The 24,946-nt window shown below is 39.2% G+C and overlaps 1 protein-coding gene across 2 annotated transcripts; it reads left to right on the top strand.

The window, feature by feature from the left end:
• The first annotated feature begins 26 nt into the window (after window positions 1–26).
• LOC121484500 (60S ribosomal protein L31-like) lies at window positions 27–20,584 on the top strand. 2 transcript variants are annotated; one of them, XM_041743856.1, is made up of 3 exons: window positions 27–333; window positions 4,038–4,176; window positions 19,016–20,584. In XM_041743856.1, the coding sequence occupies exon 3, from the start codon at window positions 19,585–19,587 to the stop codon at window positions 19,957–19,959; it is 375 nt and encodes a 124-aa protein (XP_041599790.1). In that variant the 5' UTR covers window positions 27–333; window positions 4,038–4,176; window positions 19,016–19,584; the 3' UTR covers window positions 19,960–20,584. The 2 variants fall into 2 exon arrangements, with proteins under 2 accessions (XP_041599790.1, XP_041599789.1); XM_041743855.1 differs by lacking the exon at window positions 4,038–4,176.
• The last annotated feature ends 4,362 nt before the right edge of the window (window positions 20,585–24,946 follow it).

The following is a 24,946-nucleotide window of genomic DNA, read 5'->3' on the forward strand; positions in this document are numbered from 1 at the left end:
TACACTTCCCAGAAAGTGATGCGGCCGCGAAAGACCTTCCGGGTCGCGGGTCAGCTGGCGCGTACGCCCTCCTGCGGGGCCGTGGGCCGTTCCCCGGTGGGCGTGCTCCCGCCGAAGGTCTCGGTTGCTGCGCCCTGGGCCGCTCCTCGGCAGCTCTTGGGGGCCTTGGGCGTTTGACGCCCGCCTGCCCGGGACTGTGGTCCCTAAAACGCTCTGTGTCCGGGCTGTCATGGCAACAGTTGTCAGCGGACAAACGACACTCCTGGACATTCGTGCGGCCGCGTCACGACTGTTGACTGTCTGGTGTACAGGTCCCAGCAGTGGCGGCCTCAGGTAAGTGCTTTAAGGGAAAAGGCCTTACCTGCTCCTGTAACCCGCGGGGCCTGCCCCACTTCGGTCCCCAGAAGCGCGTCCTCGCCCCCCTCCCCCAAGCCCCACCCAGACGCGCCCTGGACGTACTTGCGAGACCAAAGCGGCCTGCTGCGGGTGTATATTGGGGTTGTCTCCTTTACTTTTTTTTTTTAATTTAATTTTACATATAATTAATCATTTCATTTTAATTTTGCTTATTTTGGAATTATACTGTGACTGTGAATTTTCTTGTGTGTGTCAAGTGCTTAGGTGCGTTAAGATGCATTAGACAGTGCTTCCACCTTGGCAAGTCTCTCGCGGCCGTGGGATTGAACTCCTGGAGCAAGAGTAGTCTGCAGATGCAGAGCGTATTCCCATCCACGCCTTCACTGTGCAATGACAAATTGTTGTCGAAAATTGTGCCAATTTGCCCTCGTACCATAGTTTATAGTTGTTGTTGTTTTTTAAAGATTTTATTTATTTATTCATGAGAGACACAGAGAGAAAGAGGCAGAGACCCAGGCAGAGGGAGAAGCAGGCTCCATGCAGGGAGCCTGACGCAGGACTCGATCCCGGGTCTCCAGGATCACGCCCCGGGCTGAAGGTGGCGCTAAACCACTGGGCCACCCGGGCTGCCCCAAAGGAGACGTATCTAGAAACATGTTTCTATACCTGATGTCAGAGAGATTACGGCCTGTTATCTTCTAGGAATTTTATGGTTTTAGGTCTCTAATCCATTTTGAGTTTATTTTTGTGTATGGTGTAAAAAAGTGATTGAGTTTCATTCTTTTGCACGTAGATGTCCAACTTTCCCAGCACCATTTGTTAAAGAAATTGTCTTTATCCAATTGTATATTCTTGCCTCCTCTTTCATTTTTTATTTTATTTGAGTCCTCTCCTGCCCCTCTCCAACCCCCATCTTTTTAAATGAGTCTGGCTAAAGGTTTATCAATTTTGTTGATCTTTTCAAAGAACCAGCTCCTGGTTTCATTAATCTGTTCTCTTGTATTTATAGTCTCTATATTTCATTTATTTCTGTTCTAATCTTTATTATTTCTTTCCTTCTACTGGCTTTGGGCTTGCTTGTTCTTTTTCTAGTTCTACTTTAGATGTAAGATTAGATTATTTGAGATTTTTCTTGTGTCTTGAGATATGCCTATATTATTTAATCTTCCCTCTTAGAACAACTTTTGCTGTGTCCCAAAGATTTGAGACTATTGTGTTTTTGTTTTCATTTGTCTCCATGTATTTTTTAATTTTCTCTTTGATTTTTTGATTGACTCATTCATTGTTTAGTAGCATGTTACTTAACCTCCATGTACATACCAAAAATTCCAGGGTTTTTTTTTTGTGGTTGATTTCTAGTTTCATACTTTTGTGGTCAGAAAAGATGTATGATATGATTTCAGTCCTTTTGAATGTACTGAGACTTATTTTGTGACCTAACATGTGATCTGTTTTGGAGAATGTTCCATGTGACTTGTAAAGATCATATATTCCACTGTTTTTTGGATGGAGTGTTCTGAATATATTTGTTTAGGTCCATCCAGTCCAATATGTCATTCAAAGTAAGTGTGGTAGTAAAGTCCCCTACTTTTATTCCTTTTTTTTTTTTTCTTTTTTTTAAGATTTTGTTTGTTTATTCCTGAGAGACAGAGAGGCAGGCTCCATGCAGGGAGCCAGATGCAGGACTCAATCCTGGGACTCCAGGATCACACCCTGGGCCAAAGGCGGATGCTTGACGGCTGAGCCACCCAGGCATCCTACTATCAATTTATTCCTTTACACCTGTTAGTAGTTGCATTATGTATTTCAGTGGTCTTATGTTGGATGTGTAAATATTTACAATTGTTATATCTTCTTGTTGGATTGTTCCCTTTATCAATACGTAGCATGTCCTTCTTCATCTCTTGATACAGTCTTTGTTTTAAAGTCTATTTTATCTGATAGAAATATTGCTACTCCTGCTTTCTTTTTGCTTCCATTTACATGGTCAATGTTTTTCCGTCCCTTTCAATCTGCATTTGTCTTTAGGTCTGAAGAGAGTCACCTGTAGACAGCATATAAACGAGTCTTGCTTTTTTTTATCCATTCAGTTACGCAGTGTCTTTTGATTGGAACATTTAATCCATTTACATTCAGAGTAATTATTGAATGGTATGTACTTCTTGGCATTTTGTTACTTGTTTTAGGGTTGTTTTTGTAATTCTGTGTTCCTTATTTCTTCTCTTGCTCTCTTCCCTTGTGGTTTGATGGCTTTCTTTAAGATATTCTTGGATTCCTTTCTCTTTATTTTTTACATATCTGTTATAGGTTTTTGATTTGTAGTTACTTTTAGGATTGCATATAACATCCTATGCACATAACGGTATATATTAGTCTGATGATCGCTTAAATTTGAACCCATTCTAAGAGCACTAGATTTTTACCCCCCCGCAACATTTTCTGTGTATGATAACATACGTTACATGTTTTATTTTATGAATCACTTAACTGATTTTTATAGATATAATTGATTTTACTGCTTTTGTACTTAACCTTCATACTGGTTTTATAAGTGGTTTTTACAATTTTTAAAAAAGATTTTATTTAACTTATTCATGAGAGATACAGCCTAGGCAGAGACCTAGGCTGAGGAAGAAGCAGGCTCCCTGCAGGGAGCCCCATGTGGGACTCAATCCCAGGGCCCTGAGATCACACCCTTATCCAAAGGCAGATGCTCAACCACTGAGCCACCCAGGCATCTCTTATTAGTGGTTTATAAGTGGTTTTATCTTCTAGTTTTTTTATGTTTGTACATATGTGTAAATTTTTTCCTTTCATAATTTTTTTACTCCTGATTATGGCCTCTCCTTTCTATTCAAAGAATTCCCTTTAACATTTCTATTAAAGCTGGCTTGTGGTTTGTCTGGGAACTCTTTATATGTCTTTCTAGCTTGAACAATAGTCTTTTGGTTTCAGATTTTTTCCTTTCAGCACTTTGAATATATCATGCACTCTCTTCTGGCCTGCAACATTTCTGCTGAAAAACCAGCCAATAACTTCATGGGGTTTCCCTTTCTCTCCCTCTTTTTTTTTTTTTTTTTAAGATTTTATTTATTTATTCATAGAGACACAGAGAAAGAGAGGCAGAGACACAGGCAAAGGGAGAAGCAGGCTCCATGCAGGGAGCCTGATGCGGGATTCGATCCCAGAACTCCAGGATCACACCCTGGGCCTAAGGCAAGCACTAAACTGCTGAGCCACCTAGGCGTCCCTCCAGGGTGTCTTCTGTGCATTGCACACACTCTAATGTGGTTGAGCCACATTTGCCTTCAGTCCAGTCATCTGGAATGGCTCTCTTTGCTGTGGTAGGATTTGGTCCTATGCTCTATGGGGCCAGTCTGGGGGCTGCCTTGGACTTGTAGTTGGGCCTGCTCTCAACCTGTCTGCCAGAACTAGGATCACATGGAACTATATGGTGCTGTCCCTGCATTGTACTCTGAGTGGGACCTGCAGTCAGACCCAGGGTCTGGCCCTAATCTGTCTGTTGAGGTTGCAGTGACCCCAAACTTCAGGGCTCTCTCTTTGTGATACCCCCTGTGAAGTTTTTGTTGGTGGACAGTGCTGGCAGTCAGATCAGATGTTTGCCCTCAGCCTACTGCTAGGCTGCAATCGAATAGTATGTGGTTATCTTCTCTCCTCAGGGCAAGAGTCACTTTGGAGTGGTGCTGGCCACTGTCAGTGCTGCTTGGAGAATGAAATGGGTCAGGCATTACTTTGGAGGGACTCCTGCTCAGAGAAGCCCAGTAGAGTGGAATGGATGGACCAGATCCACAAGTGAAGGTAGGGGTGTGGCACATGGTGTTAGCAGGGTATTTATTAACAGGTCTGCTTGCAGGAGGAGACTTGACCAGAGTTACTTTGGAGGGACTCCTTGCGAGTGGGGCTGGTTAGATGGGGCGTGTTTGCAGGAGAGCACTGAGGGCATGGTGTTTTAGCAAGCAAGGTGGTGACTGTTCTCACAGTCCCACAGGTGTCTGGGGTATCTGCATCTAGGCTGGTGGCAAGGAGAAAAGTAGTGCCCACTGGGTCTTTTGTTGAATTCTCATAGAGATCCCTGCCCTTCCAGCGCATATTCTGAGATTAGTAAATAAATCTGTATATATGCCCCAGGCACTTTTCCAACTGCTGCTTCAATGCTCCCTCTCTGAGTTGTTTGTTATGCGGATTCTTAAAGGCAGGACTGTTTCTTATAGCCTGGCCTCTCCCAGAGCCAAGCGTGCTGATTTTTTAAGTCCCTGAAGGTTAGCACCACTGGTTGTAAAAACTTGCATTAAGCCCCACTGGTTTTCAAAGCCAAATCTTATATCCTCCTAGGGCAGGTCCCCCTGTCTGGGGTGCCTGGTGGAGGGTCTATTCCTTTCCCTTCTCCCTGTTTGTGGTGTTCCTCCTGTGATGGCATCTCTACCCTTCCTGTCTTTTGCAATGTAGCCTTCTCTCTACAATTAATCATAGAGCTTGTTATGCTAGTTTTCAGTTTGTTTTCTGGGTTACTCTTGTATGACTGTTATATAGGTATATCTGTGGGATGGGGTGAGCTTAGGATCCCCCTCCTCTGCCATCTTCCCAGGCTATTTCTATAAAGCATCTTTTAAAAATGACTCCTAGGTCTTTATCTGTACTCCAACCTTGCCTCTCCCCAGAACCCTCAGTCCATATACCTGGCTTTTTATTTCCCTAGCCCATTTTAGTTGCTCATTCTCAACTCAAACTCCACATATTTCTTGAGGCCCACCCAGAGGTCTTAATTATCTCCTTATTCTACTGTCTTTCACGCTCTTAACATTTAGTAAATGGAATCCCCACCCAGCTATTCACTAAAGCTGAACATCCAGATTTTTAAATTCTTTTTCTTCTTTATTCTTCTATTGTCCTCACTTATCCTCTCCACACATCCATTCTAGCAGACAGGGTTGTTTTCTGCCTCGAAGTGATAGGATATCAGCCTTCGTTTATTCATATCAAATTCTCACCTGAAACACTGCTGTGGCTGCTGAACTAGTCTCCATGCTTTCACTCTTGCATCCATACAGTCCACTCTATACACAAATCAGATGATTTTTAAACTACATAAATGGGATTTCATTTCACAATGTCTTTTAATGACTTCTGATCTCCCAAAGAATATAATCCAGACTCTGTGTTGGCTTCCAGACCTAATATGACTCTGCCTCCTTCCATTCTTGTCCTTGCTTACAAAGACACAAATGTGAACTCAATGGTCTGCCTTCTCTGCTTCTCATAAGCCAAGCTTATGCCCCCTTCAAGCCTTTAAACAAGCCTCCTGCCTGGAGTTTCATCCTCATGACTTCACTGCTGTTCTTTCTTGTCATCCAGATCCTTGCTCCATTGCCACCTTCTCAAATAGGCCTTTAGGTCTCAAGTAGAGACCTTCATTTGTGATTTTATTTATTTGGGTCCTCTCCCATTTCTTTTTGATGAGTCTGGATAGATGTTTATCAGTTTTATTAATTTTTTCAAAGAACCAGCTCTTGGTTTCATTGATCTATTCTACAGGGGTTTTTTATTTCAGTATCATTTATGTAAGCTCTAATTTTTATTATTTCCCTTTTTCTTCTGACTTTAGGCTTTACCTGCTGTTCTGTTAGCTCCTTTAGGTTAAGTTAGGTTATTTATTTGAGATTTTTCTTGCTTCTTGAGGTATGCCTGTGTTGCTGTACACTTCCCTCTTAGGACTGCCTTTGCTGCATCCCAAAGGTTTTGGACGGTCATACTTTCATTTTCATTTGTTTCCATGTACTTTATAATTTCTTCTTTTTTTCTTCATTAATCCATTCATTATTTGGTAGGATTTTCTTTAACCTCCATATTTTTGTAGTCTTCCCAAGTTTTTTTTGTGGATGACTTCAAATTTCATAGTGTTGTGTTCTGAAAATATTCATGGTCTGACCTTGTATTTGTTGAGGACTAATTTGTGACCTAGTATGTGATCTGTTCTGGAGAATGTCCTATGTGCACTTGAAAACACTGTGTATTCTGCTGCTTTAGGATGAAAAAGTTTTCTGAGTAAATCTGTTATGTTCATCTGGTCCAGTGTGTCATTCAATGAAATTGTTTCCTTACTGATTTTATGCTTAGGTAATCTGTCTATTGCTGTAGCGGGGGTTTAAAGCCCCTTACTGATATTGTGTTATTATCAATGAATTTATGTTTATTATTAATTCATATAGGATGCCTGGGTGGCTCAGTGGTTGAGTGTCTGGCTTTGGCTCTGGTCTGGACCTGGTGATCCCCAGGTCCTGGGATCGAGTCCCACATCAGGCTCCCCACAGGGAGGCTGCTTCTCTCTCTGCCTATGTCTCTACCTCTCTGTGTGTCTCTCATGAATTAATAAATCTTTAAAAAAAATCAATTCATGTATTTGGGTGCTTCCAAGTTAGAGGCATAAATATTTATAATTGTTAGATCTTCTTGATAGAATCCTTAATCATGATGTAATGCAGACTTTGGCTTAAAATCTAGTTTGTCTGATATAAGTATGGCTACTCTTTCTTTTGACATCCATTGGCATGATAAATGGTTCTCCACCCCCTCAATTTCAATCTGCATGTCTCTTTGGGTCTCAAATGAGTCTCTTGCAGGAAATATATATATAGATGAATTTTATTTGTTTTTTATCCATTCTGATACTCTGTGTCTTTTGATTGGAGCATTTGGTCCATTTATATTCAGTGATTATTGAAATATATTAATTTACTGTCATTGTTACCTGTAAAGTTGGTGTTTCTGGTGATATTCTCTGTTCCTTTCTAGTCTCTATTGCTTTTGGTCTTCTTTCTTCCCCACTCACAGAGTCCCCTTTAATATTTCTTGCAAGGCTGGGTTAGTGGTCACAAACTCTTTTAGTTTTTACTTGTCTTGGTCTCTTTCTCTCTCCTTCTATTCTGAATGACAGTCTTGCTGGTTAAAGTATTCTTGGCTGCATATTTTCCCCAGTTAGAACATTGAATATATGTTGCCATTCCCTTCTGACCTTCCAAGTCTCTGTGGCCAGGTCTGCTGCTAACCTTATGTGTCTACCCTTGTAGGTTAAGGATCTTTTGTCCTTAGGTGCTTTTAGAATTCTCACTTTGCATTTTGCAACTTCCACTATGATGTCCTGGTGTTGACCTGTTTTTGTTGATTTTGAGGGAAGTTCTCTATGCCTTTTGGACTTAATGTCTGTTTCCTTCTCTGAATTAGGGAAGTTCTCAGCCATAATTTGTTCAAATATACCTTCTGTCCCTTTTTCCCCCCTCTCTTCTTCTGGGACTCCTATAATATGAATATTACATATCTTCATAGAATTGCCGAATTCCCTAAGTAAATATTCATGATCTTTTTTTTTAAAGATTTTATTTATTTATTTATGGGAGAGACAGAGAGAGATAGGCAGAGACACAGGCAAAGGGAGAAGCAGGCTCCATGCAGGGAGACTGATTATGAGACTTCATCCTGGGACTCCAGGATCATGCCTTGAGCCAAAGGCAGATGCTCAACTGCTGAGCCACCCAGGCTTCCCAATATTCATGATCTAATAGCTTTCTTTCCCTCTTCTTTTCAGCTTCATGATTTTCCATAATTTTATCTTCTGTATCACTTATTCATTTCTCTCCAGCTTGCACCCTTGTTGTGATTACCTCTAGTCAGGATTGGATCTCGGTTATAGCATTTTTAATTTTGGCTTGACTATATTTTATTATTTATTTATTTATTTATTTTGACTATATTTTAGTTCTCTTATCTCGGCAGCAAGGGTTTCATTGGAGTCTTCTATTTTTTTTTCAAGCCCAGCTAGTATTCTTATGACTGTTATTCTGAATTTTTGTTCAGATATGTTACTTATATCTGTTTTAAGCAAATCCCTGGCTGTGGTTTCTTCTTGTTCTTTTTTTGAGGGGAGAATTCCTCTGTCTTGGCATTTTGTCCAGATTAAAGAAAAATATAGAGGGAGAATAAAAAATATATTTACAAATATTTTTTAAAGATAAATTAAGAATTTAAGAAGAAAAATCATAATAAGTTTTTAAAAGACTGAAAAGAAAGCTAGATCCTATTTCCCATAGAGCTGATGCTTATAGCACTCTCTGATCAGTAGATTTGGTGCTTGCAAGGGGTCTGTGTTGGTCTTCTGGGGGAGGGGCCTGCTTTGCAGATTGTCAGGTGGGTTTGCCTTCCTAGAACTTCATCTGCAGGGGCTTGGTATAATTGGCTCCATTCTCCGCTACGGGGCGCTCTTTAGCTGCCATGGGGTGGGGGGGTAGGCATTGGCAGGGCCTTGCTCTTTTGTCCCTAGAGTGGAAAGCTTACAAGGCCACTCTTCAAGAAACCCCCACAAAAGTGTAAACAATTACTCTTCCCCTGTTATGGTTTCCCTCAGATCTCTGCCCTCACCCTGTCTATATCCAAAAAGTCCACTTCATAGCCTTCCTTTGTTTTATCTCAGACAACCAGCTGGGTTTCAAAATTACAAATATTAGGGACTCTTGAGGTGCAGACCCAGGATGTTCTTCCAGGGGAGGGTGACATGCTTTTGCCATTTGCTGGTTTATCCCAGAAAAGCGATGGGATGACTGATTTGTGTTTGAAACTTGTGGCAAAGCACAGGAGAAAGCCCGTTCCAAAGCTTACCACCCTCAGGCAGTGTCCCCAGAGAGCCCCTGCTGCCACTCCCAAATGTACACCAAACAGGGGAACTGTTTTTCCCTGTGCAACTGCCCTCATTTTTTTATTTCAGGCCCACAGTTGTGTTCTAAAACTCCAGATATTGGGATCCCTGGGTGGCGCAGCGGTTTGGCGCCTGCCTTTGGCCCAGGGCGCGATCCTGGAGACCCGGGATCGAATCCCACATCGGGCTCCCGGTGCATGGAGCCTGCTTCTCCCTCCGCTTGTGTCTCTGCCTCTCTCTCTCTCTCTCTGTGACTATCATAAATAAATAAAAAATTAAAAAATAAAAATAAAAAAATAAAACTCCAGATATTAGAGATACATGCAGGCAAGCAACCACGTCAATCCTCTGGGAGGAGGTCTCGCTGTGCTGCAGCCCTTTGCCTGGTTTGTCCCAGAAATTAGCTGCGTGCTGGTGCAGTTTCTGGCATAGCCCAGCTGCAAGCCTAGATCAAGGCTGGCTGCCCTCCACTAGCACCCTGTCCCTATGGTAGAGAAAGGGGCTGCTCACTAGGACCTGCTTGGTCCCTTAGCCTGGGCAAGGTCACACCTCCTCTCCCAAATGCACTCCAGGCTGTGCAGCTGCCTCTCCCAGTGCAACCCAAAGGATCCTCAGACCACTATCTCTGCTTCTAGGTCTCTGCCCTTGTTCCCCACTGGAGCACCACTGATGTCAGGGGACTTCTGAAACTTCAGGCTCTGCTTTCCATTGTTTATAAAAGCTGGCAGTATTCCACATCTCTCCTTTTCAGTCAGGAATTTTGGAGAAGAACTTTTCTTGTGTAATGCCCCAAAGGCACTTCTGTTCCTCTCTCCCCTCCTCTCCCTCCCCCTCTCCTCTGTTTGTGATCAGAGTCCCCTCCCCATCACTGCACCCACAGCTCTTCTTTCCCCCAAATCACTCTCCACCTTTTCCTACCTTCCACAGTGTGGCAGGGTTTCTTTTTTTTGGCTCTAATTGCTCATTTTGATTTTTCTCTGTCCTCAGATGAATTTCCTGGGTGTTCAAATTAATTTTATATTTATCTAGTTGTGTTCAAGGGAGGAGGCAAGCCCAGGGTTACCCAACTGCTGGTCATCTTAACTCCCAGCAATTCTTTAAATAATTTTTATGTTGCCAATTTTCATTTATTAGTTTAATTATTCTATAGATAATTTAAAATGTAAGCACTTAGAAATATTCTGAGAGCTGATTAGAACACAGTGGTGTTACAGATTTGTTGTGAAACACTGGAGTTCCTACCAGTTGGTCAGATCCAGGGACAAAGTGTGTCCATGAGTATTATGGACTCTATCAGTGCTTTAAGAATTATTTTTATTTTCAGTATTGATGTATTTAATATTGTCTTCATTATTCAGGGTTTCAGTGGACATTGAAAATAGACTTAGAAAATACATATTTTAAATATATTTTCTTTTTTTTTTTAAATTTTTTTATTTATTTATGATAGTCACAGAGAGAGAGAGGCAGAGACATAGGCAGAGGGAGAAGCAGGCTCCATGCACCGGGAGCCCGACATGGGATTCGATCCTGGGTCTCCAGGATCGCGCCCTGGGCCAAGGGCAGGCGCCAAACCGCTGCGCCACCCAGGGATCCCTTAAATATATTTTCATATTTTTTAATGCTGAGATAAATGAAAAGTATTGATTTTTATATGCTTCTATTTGAGCATCATATAATTTGAAGTATTCATTTAATCTTCATTTAAAAAGAAGGCAATTGCATTAACTAAAACTAAACTTTTTTAAAAGATTTTATTTATTTATTCATGAGAGACACAGAGAGAGGCAGAGAAACAGAGAGAGGCAGAGACACAGGCAGAGGGAGAAGCAGGCTCCATGCAGGGTGCCTGACATGGGACTCGATCCCGGGTCTCCAGGGTCACATCCCGGGCTGAAGGTGGCACTAAACCACTGGGCCACCTGGGCTGCCCCCTAAACTTTTTTTAAGTTTAATTTTAAAATCTCTCATTTAGCAGTTCTATTTTAATATTCATGTTCATACTCTATTGCTTGGGGTAGTCTGTGTAACGTTTTATAATATCTGCTGTAATAGCAGTCATTATGTTACCTTCTCCTCACTGAAACACAACTGAATCTTCAGCTTCGTTGTCCTAATACTTCATGGTTCTTACACTAAGTAATCCAGTTTGGTTATGGTGAATTATTCTGTTGCTATTATACTCTGAAATAATTCATCCCTATTACATCCTGAATGTTAGCATTTTCATTCAAGTATAAGACTACACCTGTAAAATCATTGTTTAGTCATTAATGGAACCTTTCTTTGTTTTTGGTTTTTTTTTCTATTTGAGTATAGTAGATGCACTATGTTACATTAGTTTCAGGTGTACAAAGCAGTGATTCAACAAGTTTATATATTCTATGTTCACCACTACCATTGACTATATTCCTTATGCTGTGTGTTTTATTCCCATGACTTATTCAGTCCAAAGCTGGAAACTTGTATCTCCCACTCCCCTTCATACATTTTGCCCTACCTCCCATATCCCTCCCTTCTGGCAACCATTAGTTCGTTCCATATATTTCTGTTCCCTATATATTCTGCTTTTTGTTTATTGATTTGTTGTTGTTTTACATTCCACTTGTATGAGGTCATATCATATTTGTCTTTTTTGGTCTTATTTCACCTAACATAATACCCTCCAGGTCCATCCATGTTGATACAGATAGCACAGTCTCCTTTTTTATGGTTGTGTTATATTCTGTTCTGTTTTTGTGCCAGTGCCATGCTGTCTTGATGATCACAGCTTTGTATTATAGCTTAAAGTCAGGCATTTTGATGCCCCCAGCTTTGGTTTTCTTTTTCAACATTCCTCTGGCTATTCAGCGTCTTTTCTGGATCCATACAAATCTTAAAGATTATTTGTTTCAACTCTCTGAAGGAAGTCCATGGTATGTTGATAGGGATTTCACTGAATGTGTAAATTGCTCTGGGTAGCATAGGCATTTTCACAATATTCTTCCAATCCATGAGCATGAAATGTTTTCTAATTTTTTTTTGTTTTTTTTTGTTTTTTTTTTTTCCAATTTCTTTATGTCTTCCGTAATTTCTTTTTTAAGTGTTCTGTGGTTTTTAAAGTACAGATCTTTTACCTCTTTGGCTAGGTTTATTCCTAGGTATCTTACGGTTTTGGTGCAATTGTAAATGGGATCAATTCCTTAATTTCTCTTGTTTCAGTCTCATGGTTAGTGTATAGAAATGCAACTGATTTCTGTGCATTGATTTTGTATCCTGCCACATTGCTGAATTCCTGTATGAGTTCTAGCAATTTTGAGGTGGAGTATTTTGGATTCTCCATATACAGTATAATGTCATCTGCAAAGAGCAGTTTGACTTCTCTGCCAATTTGAATGCCTTTTATCTTTTTGTTGTTTGATTGCTGAGGCTAGGACATCTAGCACTACGTTGAACAATAGTAGTAAGAGTGGGCATTCCTGGTGTGTTCCTGACCATAGGGGAAAAGCTCTCAGTTTTTCCCTATTGAGAATGATATTCAGTATGGTCCTTTTGTAGATGGCTTTTATGATACTGAGGTATGTTCCCTCTGTCCCTAAATTTGAAGAGTTTTAATCAAGAAAGGATGCTGCATTTTGTCAGATGCTTTTTCTGCATCAATTGAGAGGATCATATGGTTCTTGTGTTTTCTTTTATTAATGTGATTGATCACATTGATTTATGAATGTTGAACCACCCTTGCATCCCAGGGATAAATTCCACTTGGTCACGGTGAATAATCCTTTTAATGTACTGTTGTATCCTATTGATTAATATCTTGATGAGTATTTTGACATCTAAGTTCATCAGGGATACTGGTCTTTAATTCTTTTTGATGGAGTCTTTGGTTTTGGGATCAAGGTAATGCTGACCTTATAAAACAAATTTGGAAATTTTCTTTCCAATTCTATCTTCTGAAGTAGCTTCAGTAGAATAGGTATTATTTCTTCTTTAAATTTCCCCTGGGAAGCCATCTGGCCCTGGACTCTTGTTTCTTGGGAGGTTTTTGATAACTGCTTCAGTTTCTTTGCTGGTATTGATCTGTTCAGGTTTTCTATTCCTGTTTCAGTTTTGGTAATTTATAGGTTACCAGAAATGCAACCATTTCTTCCAGATTGCCTAATTTGTTGGCATATAATTGCTCATAATACGTTCTTAAAATCATTTGTATTTCCTTGATGTTGGTTGTGATCTCTCTTCTTTCATTTATGATTTTATTAGAGTCTTTTTTTCAGGATTTACCTGTCTTATAATTCTTTCAAAGAACCACCTCCTAGATTTGTTGATCTGTTCTTCTGGTCTCTATTTCGTTGAGTTCTGCTCTAATCTTTATTATTTCTCACCTCCTTTGTCATAGCTCAACTGACCACACAATTCATGTGTTCCATCATCCATGTGTTTATTTTTGTGCCAGCACCATACTGTTTTGATTACTGCAGCTATTTAGTATTATCTTGAAATTGGAGATTGTGATACCTCCAGTTTTGTTCATCTTTCTCAAGATTGTTTTGGTGATTCGGGGTCTTGTTGGTTTCACACAAACTTTAGTATTTTTTTTCTTGTTTTGTGGAAAATACTCTTGGTATTTTGGTAGTGATTGCATTGAATCCGTAGATTGCTTTAAGTAATGTGGATATCTTAACAATACTAATTCTTCCAATCCATGAGTATGGAATATCTTTCCATTTCTATGTCATCCTCAATTTCTTTTATCAGTGTTTTATACTTTTCAGAGTACCTGTTTGGTTAAGAGTTTATTTCTAGGTATTTATTTTAGTGCAATTATAAATAGCATAATTTTCTTAATTTCTCTTTCTCCTAATTCTTTATTGGTGTACAGAAATGCTACCGATCTCTGGGTAATAAGTATCCTGCAACTTTACTGACTTCATTTATTAGTTCCAGTAGGTCTTTTGTGGATTCTTCAGGCTTTTTAATGTACAGTATAGTGTTATCTGCCAATTGTAACAGTTTAATTTCTTTACCAATACAGGGAGCTGTTTTTTTCTTGTCAAATTGCTGTGGCTGGGAGTTCCACTATATGTTGAATAAAAGTGGGAAGAGGAGACATCCTTGTCTTCCTGATCTTAAAGGAAAAGCTCTCAACTTTTTCAGCATTGAATATGATGTTAGTTGTAGTTTTTTTGCATATAGCCTTTATTATGTTGACATATGTTCCTTCTAACCCCACTTTGTTGAGAGATTTTATTGTGAATGTAGACTTTTGGCAAATGCTTTTTCTGCATGTATTGAGAAGACCATGTGATTTTATCCTTTGTTGATCTATCTGTATCACGTTGAATGATTTGCAATGCAAATACCAAACCATCCTTGGATTCTCAAAATAAATCCCACTTGATCATGGTGAATCATCTTTTTAATTTATTGTATGCAGCTTTCTAATATTTTGTTGAGGATTTTTACATATATGTTCATCAGAGATACTGGCCTGTAGTTTCTCTCTCTCTCTCTCTCTCTCTCTCTCACTCTCTCCTCTTTTTTTTTTTTTTTTTTTTTGCGCTCTTTGGTTTTAGTATCAGATAATGCTGACCTCAAAAAATATATTTGAAAGATCTCCCTCTTAGATTTCTTGGAGTCATTTGAGGAAAATAGGTATTAACTCTTACTTAAATATTTGGATAGAATTCACCTGTGAATCATTTTGGTCCCGGACTATTACATTTTGGTAATTTTTTTTATTACTAGTTCAGTTTTATTACTTGTCATTGGACTGTTGGGTTTTCTATTTCTACCTGGTTCAGTTTGGAATACTGTATGTTTCTAAGAATTTATTTCTTGAAGGTTATCCAATTTGTTGGCATATATTTCACAGTATTCTCTTACTTACTTCTATGTGTGAATTATAACTTCTCATCGATTTTATTAGTGCATCTTTTTCAGGATTTACCTGTCTTATAATTCTTTCAAAGAACCACCTCCTAGATTTGTTGATCTGTTCTTCTGGTCTCTATTTCGTTGAGTTCTGCTCTAATCTTTATTATTTCTCACCTCCTTTGTCATAGCTCAACTGACCACACAATTCATGTGTTCCATCATCCATGTGTTTATTTTTGTGCCAGCACCATACTGTTTTGATTACTGCAGCTATTTAGTATTATCTTGAAATTGGAGATTGTGATACCTCCAGTTTTGTTCGTCTTTCTCAAGATTGTTTTGGTGATTCGGGGTCTTGTTGGTTTCACACAAACTTTAGTATTTTTTTTTCTTGTTTTGTGGAAAATGCTCTTGGTATTTCGGTAGTGATTGCATTGAATCCGTAGATTGCTTTAAGTAATGTGGATATCTTAACAATACTAATTCTTCCAATCCATGAGTATGGAATATCTTTCCATTTCTATGTCATCCTCAATTTCTTTTATCAGTGTTTTATACTTTTCAGAGTACCTGTTTGGTTAAGAGTTTATTTCTAGGTATTTATTTTAGTGCAATTATAAATAGCATAATTTTCTTAATTTCTCTTTCTCCTAATTCTTTATTGGTGTACAGAAATGCTACCGATCTCTGGGTAATAAGTATCCTGCAACTTTACTGACTTCATTTATTAGTTCCAGTAGGTCTTTTGTGGATTCTTCAGGCTTTTTAATGTACAGTATAGTGTTATCTGCCAATTGTAACAGTTTAATTTCTTTACCAATACAGGGAGCTGTTTTTTTCTTGTCAAATTGCTGTGGCTGGGAGTTCCACTATATGTTGAATAAAAGTGGGAAGAGGAGACATCCTTGTCTTCCTGATCTTAAAGGAAAAGCTCTCAACTTTTTCAGCATTGAATATGATGTTAGTTGTAGTTTTTTTGCATATAGCCTTTATTATGTTGACATATGTTCCTTCTAACCCCACTTTGTTGAGAGATTTTATTGTGAATGTAGACTTTTGGCAAATGCTTTTTCTGCATGTATTGAGAAGACCATGTGATTTTATCCTTTGTTGATCTATCTGTATCACGTTGAATGATTTGCAATGCAAATACCAAACCATCCTTGGATTCTCAAAATAAATCCCACTTGATCATGGTGCATCATCTTTTTAATTTATTGTATGCAGCTTTCTAATATTTTGTTGAGGATTTTTACATATATGTTCATCAGAGATACTGGCCTGTAGTTTTCTCTCTCTCTCTCTCTCTCTCTCTCTCTCTCTCTCTCTCTCTTTTTTTTTTTTTTTTTTTTTTTTTTGCGCTCTTTGGTTTTAGTATCAGAATAATGCTGGCCTCAAAAAATATATTTGAAAGATCTCCCTCTTAGATTTCTTGGAGTCATTTGAGGAAAATAGGTATTAACTCTTACTTAAATGTTTGGATAGAATTCACCTGTGAATCATTTTGGTCCCGGACTATTACATTTTGGTAATTTTTTTTTATTACTAGTTCAATTTTATTAATTGTCATTGGACTGTTTGGGTTTTCTATTTCTACTTGGTTCAGTTTGGGAAGACTGTATGTTTCTAAGAATTTATTTCTTGAAGGTTATCCAATTTGTTGGCATATACTTTCACAGTATTCTCTTACAATTCTTTGAATTTCTATGGTGTGAATTATAACTTTACTCTCGTATCTGATTGTATTTATTTGGGCTCTTTTTTTTTTCTTGATAAGTCTGGCTTAATCAATTTTGTTTATCTTGTTCAAAGAACCAGCTTTTGGGTTTCAGTGATTTTTTTTTCTTTTTTTTTTTTTTAATTTTTATTCATTTATGATAGTCACACAGAGAGCGAGAGAGAGGCAGAGACACAGGCAGAGGGAGAAGCAGGCTCCATGCACCGGGAGCCCGACGTGGGATTCGATCCCGGGTCTCCAGGATCACGCCCTGGGCCAAAGGCAGGCGCCAAACCGCTGCGCCACCCAGGGATCCCGATTTTTTTTTCTTTATGTCATTTATTTCTGCTCTGATCTTTATTTCCTTTTTTCTACTCACCTTGGGCTTTTTTCTTCTTTTCTAGTTTCTTTAGGTTTAAGTTTAGATTATTCACTTGAGCTTTATCTTGTTTCTTGAGGTGGGCATGCATTGCTTTATAATTCCCTCTCAGAACTTTCACTTTGTCCCAAAGACTTGAGACCATTATGTTTTGTCTCCATGTAGTGTATCTTCTTTATTTCTTTGACCCATTGGTTGATATTGTGTTGTTTAGTTTCCATGTTTGTGTTTTGTTTTTTTCTAGCTTTTTTTCCATGTGGTTTATTTCTAGGTTCATACTATTCTGATCAGAAAAGATGCATGGTATGATTTCAGTCTTTCTAAACTTATTGCAGCTTGTTTTGTGGTCTAATGTGTGACCTATTCTGAAGAGTGTTCCATATCATACTCCGTTGGTTTTGGATGGATGTTCTGTATATATCTTATGTCTATCTGGTCTAATGTGCCATTAAAAGATATTTGTTCACCGATTTTTCTGCCTGGATGATTTATCCATTGATGTGAGATGTTAAAGTCCTGTACTATTATTGCATCACCATTAATTTCTATGTGTGTTAATATTTATGTATTTAGGTGCTTCTGTGTTGGGTATGTGGATATTTACGTTCTTACTGGATTGATCCCCTTATCATTATGTAATGCCCTCCTCTGTCTCTTATAATAGTCTTTGTTTTAAAGTCTATTTTGTAAAAGTATTAGTAAGCCAGCGTATTTTGCTTCCATGTGCATAGTAAATGTTTTCCATCCCTTTACTTTCAGTCTGTATGTATAAGTATGAGGTAAGTCTCTTCTAGGGAGCATATAAGTGGGTCTTGCTTTTTAATCCGTTCCACCACCCTGTGTCTTTTGATTGGAGTATTTTGGCCATTTACATTTAAAGTAATTATTGATAAAGAATGAGAAGATGGTGGTGGAGTAGGAGGACCCCAAGCTCACCTCTCCCACAAATACTAGGTAACTATCAAAGCATCCTAAATACTCCAGAAATTGGCCTGAAGATTGACAGAACAAATTCCACAACTAAAGGTAGAGAAGATGCCACATTGAAGAAGGTAGGAAGTGGGGAGACATGGTTTGGGAGAGAAACAGATCATGGCCACTGCAGGGGGAGAGAAATGCATTCATGGAAAAGAAGCTGCAGTCCTAAAGAAGGGTGAGAAACTAACAGATATGAGTGCATGGGGTAAATGAATCCTGATAGCAGTTGGCTTGAAGAGCAAGAGGAACCAAATTTTGTGAGTTCTGGCAACCAGCAGAGCTTAAGGTCTGGAGTTCTAAAGGTCATTTAGGCATGGCTCAGGGAAAGCCCAGATGGCATTGCACTACTCTTAGAAAGAATGCAAGCAAATAGCCCAGGACACACAAGTGTGGAAACAGTGATCTGAAGAGCACCTGGGGTACACATCAGGGAGGTTATATTTGCTCATCTCAGAGCATGTCCCACTGAGGCAGCATTCTGAGAGAAGCCCCTCAAGGAGCAAAGAAACTGGCAGGCACCATTTCCCTCCCACATCCCTTGGCATAAACATATAACCACAAGTGGAAGCCAGCACAACACCTACATTTACTACCTAACTTGCTTACACCAAGCTTCACCCCTACTCTAGTGAAAGCTCCTGTTCCAGTCATGCCTGCCTCAGTCCCAGCATGTCAGGCCTCCTTCCCCAGAAGATGGGCCTACACACCTGCCAATACCTTGTTTTCCAACCCAGGAGTTTTGCAGAGCTTTGATTCTGTCAGCAGTAGCAAGTGTCTCATTTCACAAACAGAACAGAGCAAACCTAGTTAAAACATGACACATTAACTCCAGGGACCAAATATTGCCCACAACAGGCAGAGAGCCTCTTCAGATGACTGGCCTGAAGTATAAAGTGACCAGGACAAAACAGTTCAGCACACACAGAACACACTAGAGACACTCCTGGAAGCATCAGGCCCTGGGGAACAAAGGACACTACATGGCAGGGTACTACAGGACCTATCCTTTTTTTTTTTTTTTTAACAGGACCTATCCTTCATAAGGCCATTACTTCGGTAACAGGAAATGTAGATGACTTTCCTAACACAGAGAAACAGGCACAGAGAGACCAAATGAGAAGACAGAAGAATGTGTTTCAAATGTAAGAACAAGACAAGGCCACAACCAGAGATCTAAGCAAAAAAAAAATTAAAGTAACATGTTTGATGGAATATTGAAAGCGATGATCATAGGGACTCTCACTTCCGGTCTTGAGAAAAGAGTGGAAGACATAAATGAGACCCTTAACATAGATAAAGAAGAAATAAACAGATGAAGAATGCAGCAAGCAAGGTCAGAAACATGCTTGATGCAACAAATAGCAGTTTGGAAGAAGTAGAGGAATGAATTAATGACCTAGAAGACAGAGTAATGGAAAATAATCAAGCTGAACAAAAGAGGGAAAAAAGAATTACACAAAACAAGAATAGATATAGGAAACTCAGTGATTCATTCCATCAAATGTAAAAACATGATTCTCAGAGAAAGAAAAAAGTGGACAGAAATTTTATTTGAAGAACTAGTAGCTGACTCCTTTCCAACTAGGGCCCGACAGAATGGCTCCCGCAAAGAAGGGTGGCGAGAAGAAGGGCCGTTCTGCCATCAATGAGGTAGTGACCAGAGAATACACCATCAGCATTCACAAACGTATCCATGGAGTGGGTTTCAAGAAGCATGCCCCTCGGGCACTCAAAGAGATCCAGAAATTTGCCATGAAGGAGATGGGAACTCCAGATGTACTCATTGACACCAGGCTCAACAAAGCTGTCTGGGCCAAAGGAATAAGGAATGGTCCATACCGTATCCGTGTGCGGTTGTCCAGAAAACGTAACGAGGATGAAGATTCAGCAAACAAGCTCTACACGCTGGTTACCTACATACCTGTCACCACTTTCAAAAATCTACAGACTGTTAATGTGGATGAGAACTAATCGCTGATTGTCAAATAAAGGTATAAAACTGCAAAAAAAAAAAAAAAAAAGAAGAACTAGTAGCTGAAAATTTCCTAACCTGGGGAGGGAAACAGACATCCAGAAGACACAGAGAGCCCCCAACAAAATCAACAAAAGCAAACCCACACCAAACACATATGTGATTAAACTGGCAAAATATAGTGATGAGGAAAAAAATTTTAAAGCAGCAGAAGAAGACAACAACATACAAGGCAAACCCATAGGGCTATAAGGAAACTTTCCAGTAGAAAGTTTTCAGGCCAGAATGGAGTGGTATGATATAGTAAAGTACTAAATGGGAAAAATCTGCAGCCTCAGGAATACTCTATTCCACCAAGATTACCTACCATTCAGAGTAGGAGAGAGAACAAGCTTCTCAAAAAAAAAACTAAGGGGAAACCAGCCCTACAGGAAATATTAAAGGGGGGGAAAGGAAAGACTATACACGAAAGTATGAAAAGTAGAAAACACAGAAGCAGTAAAAAATAAGTATTTCTATAAAAATCAGTCAAGGGACTCAAAAAATACAGGGATGGGGGCAGCCTGGGTGGCTCAGCGGTTTAGTGCTGCCTTTAGCCCAAGGGCGTGATCCTGGAGACCCGGGGATTGGGTCCCACATCAGGCTCCCTGCATGGAGCCTGCTTCTGCCTCTGCCTGTGTCTCTGCCTCTCTCTGTCCCTCTCTGTGTCTCATGAATAAATAAAATCTTAAAAAAAAAGAAAAAGAAAATACAAGAATGTAAAATATGACACCATGTACCTAAAACATGAGAAGGGGTGGAATAAAGAATGGGTTCAACCTTAAGTGACTGCTGTATGCATATGTTCTGTACAAACTTAATGGTAACCACAAAACAAAAATCAGTAATATATAAAGAATAAACAGAAGGGAATCCAAGAGTATCACTAAAGAAAGTAACAAAGGATGTAAGCAAAAGAAGGATCAGAGAATATCTATAACAACCACAAAACAAATAACAAAATAGCAATAAATACATATTTATCAAAACCTAGTTTGACTGTAAATCGACTGAATACTCCAATAGACTCAGAGTGACAGAACAAGATCCATCTATATGGAAGGACACCTGCATAAGAAAACTGAGGTAGCAATACTTACACCAGGCAAAATAGACTTTAAAACAAAAACTGTAACAAGACACAGACATTATAACAATAAAGGGGACAATCCAACAAGAAAATACACCAACTGTAAATATCCACCCAACATGGGAGAAGCCAGATACGTACAACAATTACTGACAAACATAAAGAAATTAATCAATAGTAATATAATAATTATAGGGGACTTTAACACCCCACTTACAGCAATAGGTAAATCATCCAAACATAAAATCAACAAGGAAACAGTGGCTTTAAGTGACACACTGAAACAGAAGGATTTAACAGACATATTAGAACATGTCATACAAAAACTAAATACACATTCTTTTCAACTGCACATGAAACATTCATTGGGGGGCACCTGGGTGGCTTGGTTGGGTTGAATGCCTTCAGCTCAGGTCACAATCCTAGGGTCCTGGGATTGAGCCCATTAGGCCTCCCCACTGAGTGCGGAGTGTCCTAAGAGGGACGCTTCTCCACTCCTGCTCCCCCTGCTTGAGCTCTGTCCTCTCTCTGTCAAACAAATAAATAAAATCTTTAAAAAGAAAGAAGAAAAGAGGGCAGCCCCGGTGCTCAATGGTTTAGTGCCGCTTTCAGCCCAGGGCATGATCCTGGAGACCTGGGAATCGAAGCCCGACATGGAGCCTGCTTCTCCCTCTACATGTGTCTCTGCCTCTCTCTCTCTCTCTCTCTCTCTCTCTCTCATTGAATAAGTAAAATCTTGCAGCAGAAGAAGACAACAACATACAAGGAAACCCATAGGGGTATAAGGAAACTTTCCAGTAGAAAGTTTTCAGGCCAGAATGGAGTGGTATGATATAGTAAAGTACTAAATGGGAAAATCTGCAGCCTCAGGAATACTCTATTCCACCAAGATTACCTACCATTCAGAGTAGGAGAGAGAACAAGCTTCTCAAAAAAAAAACTAAGGGGAAACCAGCCCTAAGGAAATATTAAAGGGGGGGAAAGGAAAGACTATACACGAAAGTATGAAAAGTAGAAAACACAGAAGCAGTAAAAAATAAGTATTTCTATAAAAATCAGTCAAGGGACTCAAAAAATACAGGGATGGGGGCAGCCTGGGTGGCTCAGCGGTTTAGTGCTGCCTTTAGCCCAAGGGCGTGATCCTGGAGACCCGGGGATTGGGACCCACATCAGGCTCCCTGCATGGAGCCTGCTTCTGCCTCTGCCTGTGTCTCTGCCTCTCTCTGTCCCTCTCTGTGTCTCTCATGAATAAATAAAATCTTAAAAAAAAAAAAGAAAATACAAGGATGTAAAATATGACATCATGTACCTAAAACATGAGAAGGGGTGGAATAAAGAATGGGTTCAACCTTAAGTGACTGCTGTATGCATATGTTCTGTACAAACTTAATGGTAACCACAAAACAAAAATCAGTAATATATAAAGAATAAACAGAAGGGAATCCAAGAGTATCACTAAAGAAAGTAACAAAGGATGTAAGCAAAAGAAGGATCATAGAATATCTATAACAACCACAAAACAAATAACAAAATAGCAATAAATACATATTTATCAAAACCTAGTTTGACTGTAAATCGACTGAATACTCCAATAGACTCAGAGTGACAGAACAAGATCCATCTATATGGAAGGACACCTGCATAAGAAAACTGAGGTAGCAAAACTTACACCAGACAAAATAGACTTTAAAACAAAAACTGTAACAAGACACAGACATTATAACAATAAAGGGGACAATCCAACGAGAAAATACACCAACTGTAAATATCCACCCAACATGGGAGAAGCCAGATACGTACAATTACTGACAAACATAAAGAAATTAATCAATAGTAATATAATAATTATAGGGGACTTTAACACCCCACTTACAGCAATAGGTAAATCATCCAAACATAAAATCAACAAGGAAACAGTGGCTTTAAGTGACACACTGAAACAGAAGGATTTAACAGACATATTAGAACATGTCATACAAAAACTAAATACACATTCTTTTCAACTGCACATGAAACATTCATTGGGGGGCACCTGGGTGGCTTGGTTGGTTGAATGCCTTCAGCTCAGGGTCACGATCCTAGGGTCCTGGGATTGAGCCCATTAGGCTCCCCACTGAGTGCGGAGTGTCCTAAGAGGGACGCTTCTCCATCTCCTGCTCCCCCTGCTTGAGCTCTGTCTCTCTCTGTCAAACAAATAAATAAAATCTTTAAAAAGAAAAAAAAGAGGGCAGCCCCGGTGGCTCAATGGTTTAGTGCCGCTTTCAGCCCAGGGCATGATCCTGGAGACCTGGGATCGAAGCCCGACATGGAGCCTGCTTCTCCCTCTACATGTGTCTCTGCCTCTCTCTCTCTCTCTCTCTCTCTCTCTCTCATGAATAAGTAAAATCTTAAAAAAAAAAAAAAGAAAGAAAGAAAAAGAAACATTCATGGGACTACAAAACAAGTCCCAAAAAATTCAAAGTCATATCATGCATCTTTCCAGACCACAATGCTATGAAACCACAGGCCAACCAGAAGAGCTGGAAAGAGCACAAATACAAATACATGGAGGTTAAATAACATGCTACTAAACAATGTACAGGTCAACCAAGAAATCAAAGAAGAAATTTTAAGAATACATCAAAACAGATGAAAACACAATGGTCAAAAATCTTTAGGAGGGGAAGAGGGGGGCACCTGAGTGGATCAGTGGTTGAGTGTCCAACTCTTGTTTTTGGCACAGGTCATGCTCTCACAGTTGTGAGATTGAACTCCACATTGGGCTCCAAGTTGGAGATGGAGCATGGTTGGGAATCTCTCCTTCTCCCTTTGCCCCTCCCACTCAAGCTCTCTCAATCTCTCAAAAGTAAGTAAATCTTTGGGGTGCAGCACAAGTGGTCCTAAGAGGGACGCTTCTAGCAGTACAGACCTACTCAGAAGCAAGAAAAAAATCTCAATAAATACACATAAAGGAGTATAAGAATAAAAAACAAAACCCAAGTCCAGCAAAATGAAGGAAATAATAGAGATAAGAGCAGAATTAAATGACATAGGAACTAAAGAAACGATAGAACAAATCCATGAAACCAGGAGCTGGTTCTTTGAAAAAAATCAACAAAATTCATAAACCTCTTGCCAGACTCATGGGGAAAAAGAAAAAGAGGACCCAAATAAACAAAACTAGTAATGAAAGAGGAGAAATAACAATCACCAACTGCAGACATACAAAATCATTAAGAGAGTTTTATGGAAAACTATATACCAATAAATTGAACAACATAGAAGAAATAGATAAATTTCTAGAAACATATGACCTACCAAAACCAAAGCAGGAAGAAATAGAAAATGTGACAGACCAATTAGCAATAAAATTAAATCCATAATTTTAAAAAAAAGCCTCCCGAAAAATAAAAGTCCAGGACCAGATGTCTTCACAGGCAAATTTTACCAAATATTTAAAGAAAAGGTAGTATCTACTCTTCTCAAACTATTCCAAAAAACAGAAGAGGAGGGAAAATTCACAAATTAATTCAGTGAGGCCAGTATCACCTTGATTCCAAAGCCAGATAAGAACACCAGGAAGAAAGAGAACTACAGACCAATATCTCTCATGAATATAGATGCAAAAATCCTCAACAAAATAGAGACAAACGGAATCCCACAATACATTAAAAAAATCATACACCACAATCAAGTGGGATTTGTTCCTGGAATGGAAGTGGTGGCTCAATATTCATAAAATAATGAACATGATATGTCACATCAATAAGAGGATAAAACCCGTATCATTTCAATAGATGCAGAAAAAGCACTCAACAAAGTACATCCACTCATGATAAAAACATTCTGTAATGTAGGTCTATAGGGAACATACCTTA

Source organism: Vulpes lagopus, chromosome 2, assembly GCF_018345385.1.
Source record: "Vulpes lagopus strain Blue_001 chromosome 2, ASM1834538v1, whole genome shotgun sequence".
Taxonomy (NCBI): Eukaryota; Metazoa; Chordata; class Mammalia; order Carnivora; family Canidae; genus Vulpes; species Vulpes lagopus.

Coding starts and splice junctions, on each gene's coding strand:
- LOC121484500 (XM_041743856.1), top strand. CDS start 19,585: ATGGCTCCCGCAAAGAAGGGTGGCGAGAAGAAGGGCCGTTCTGCCATC.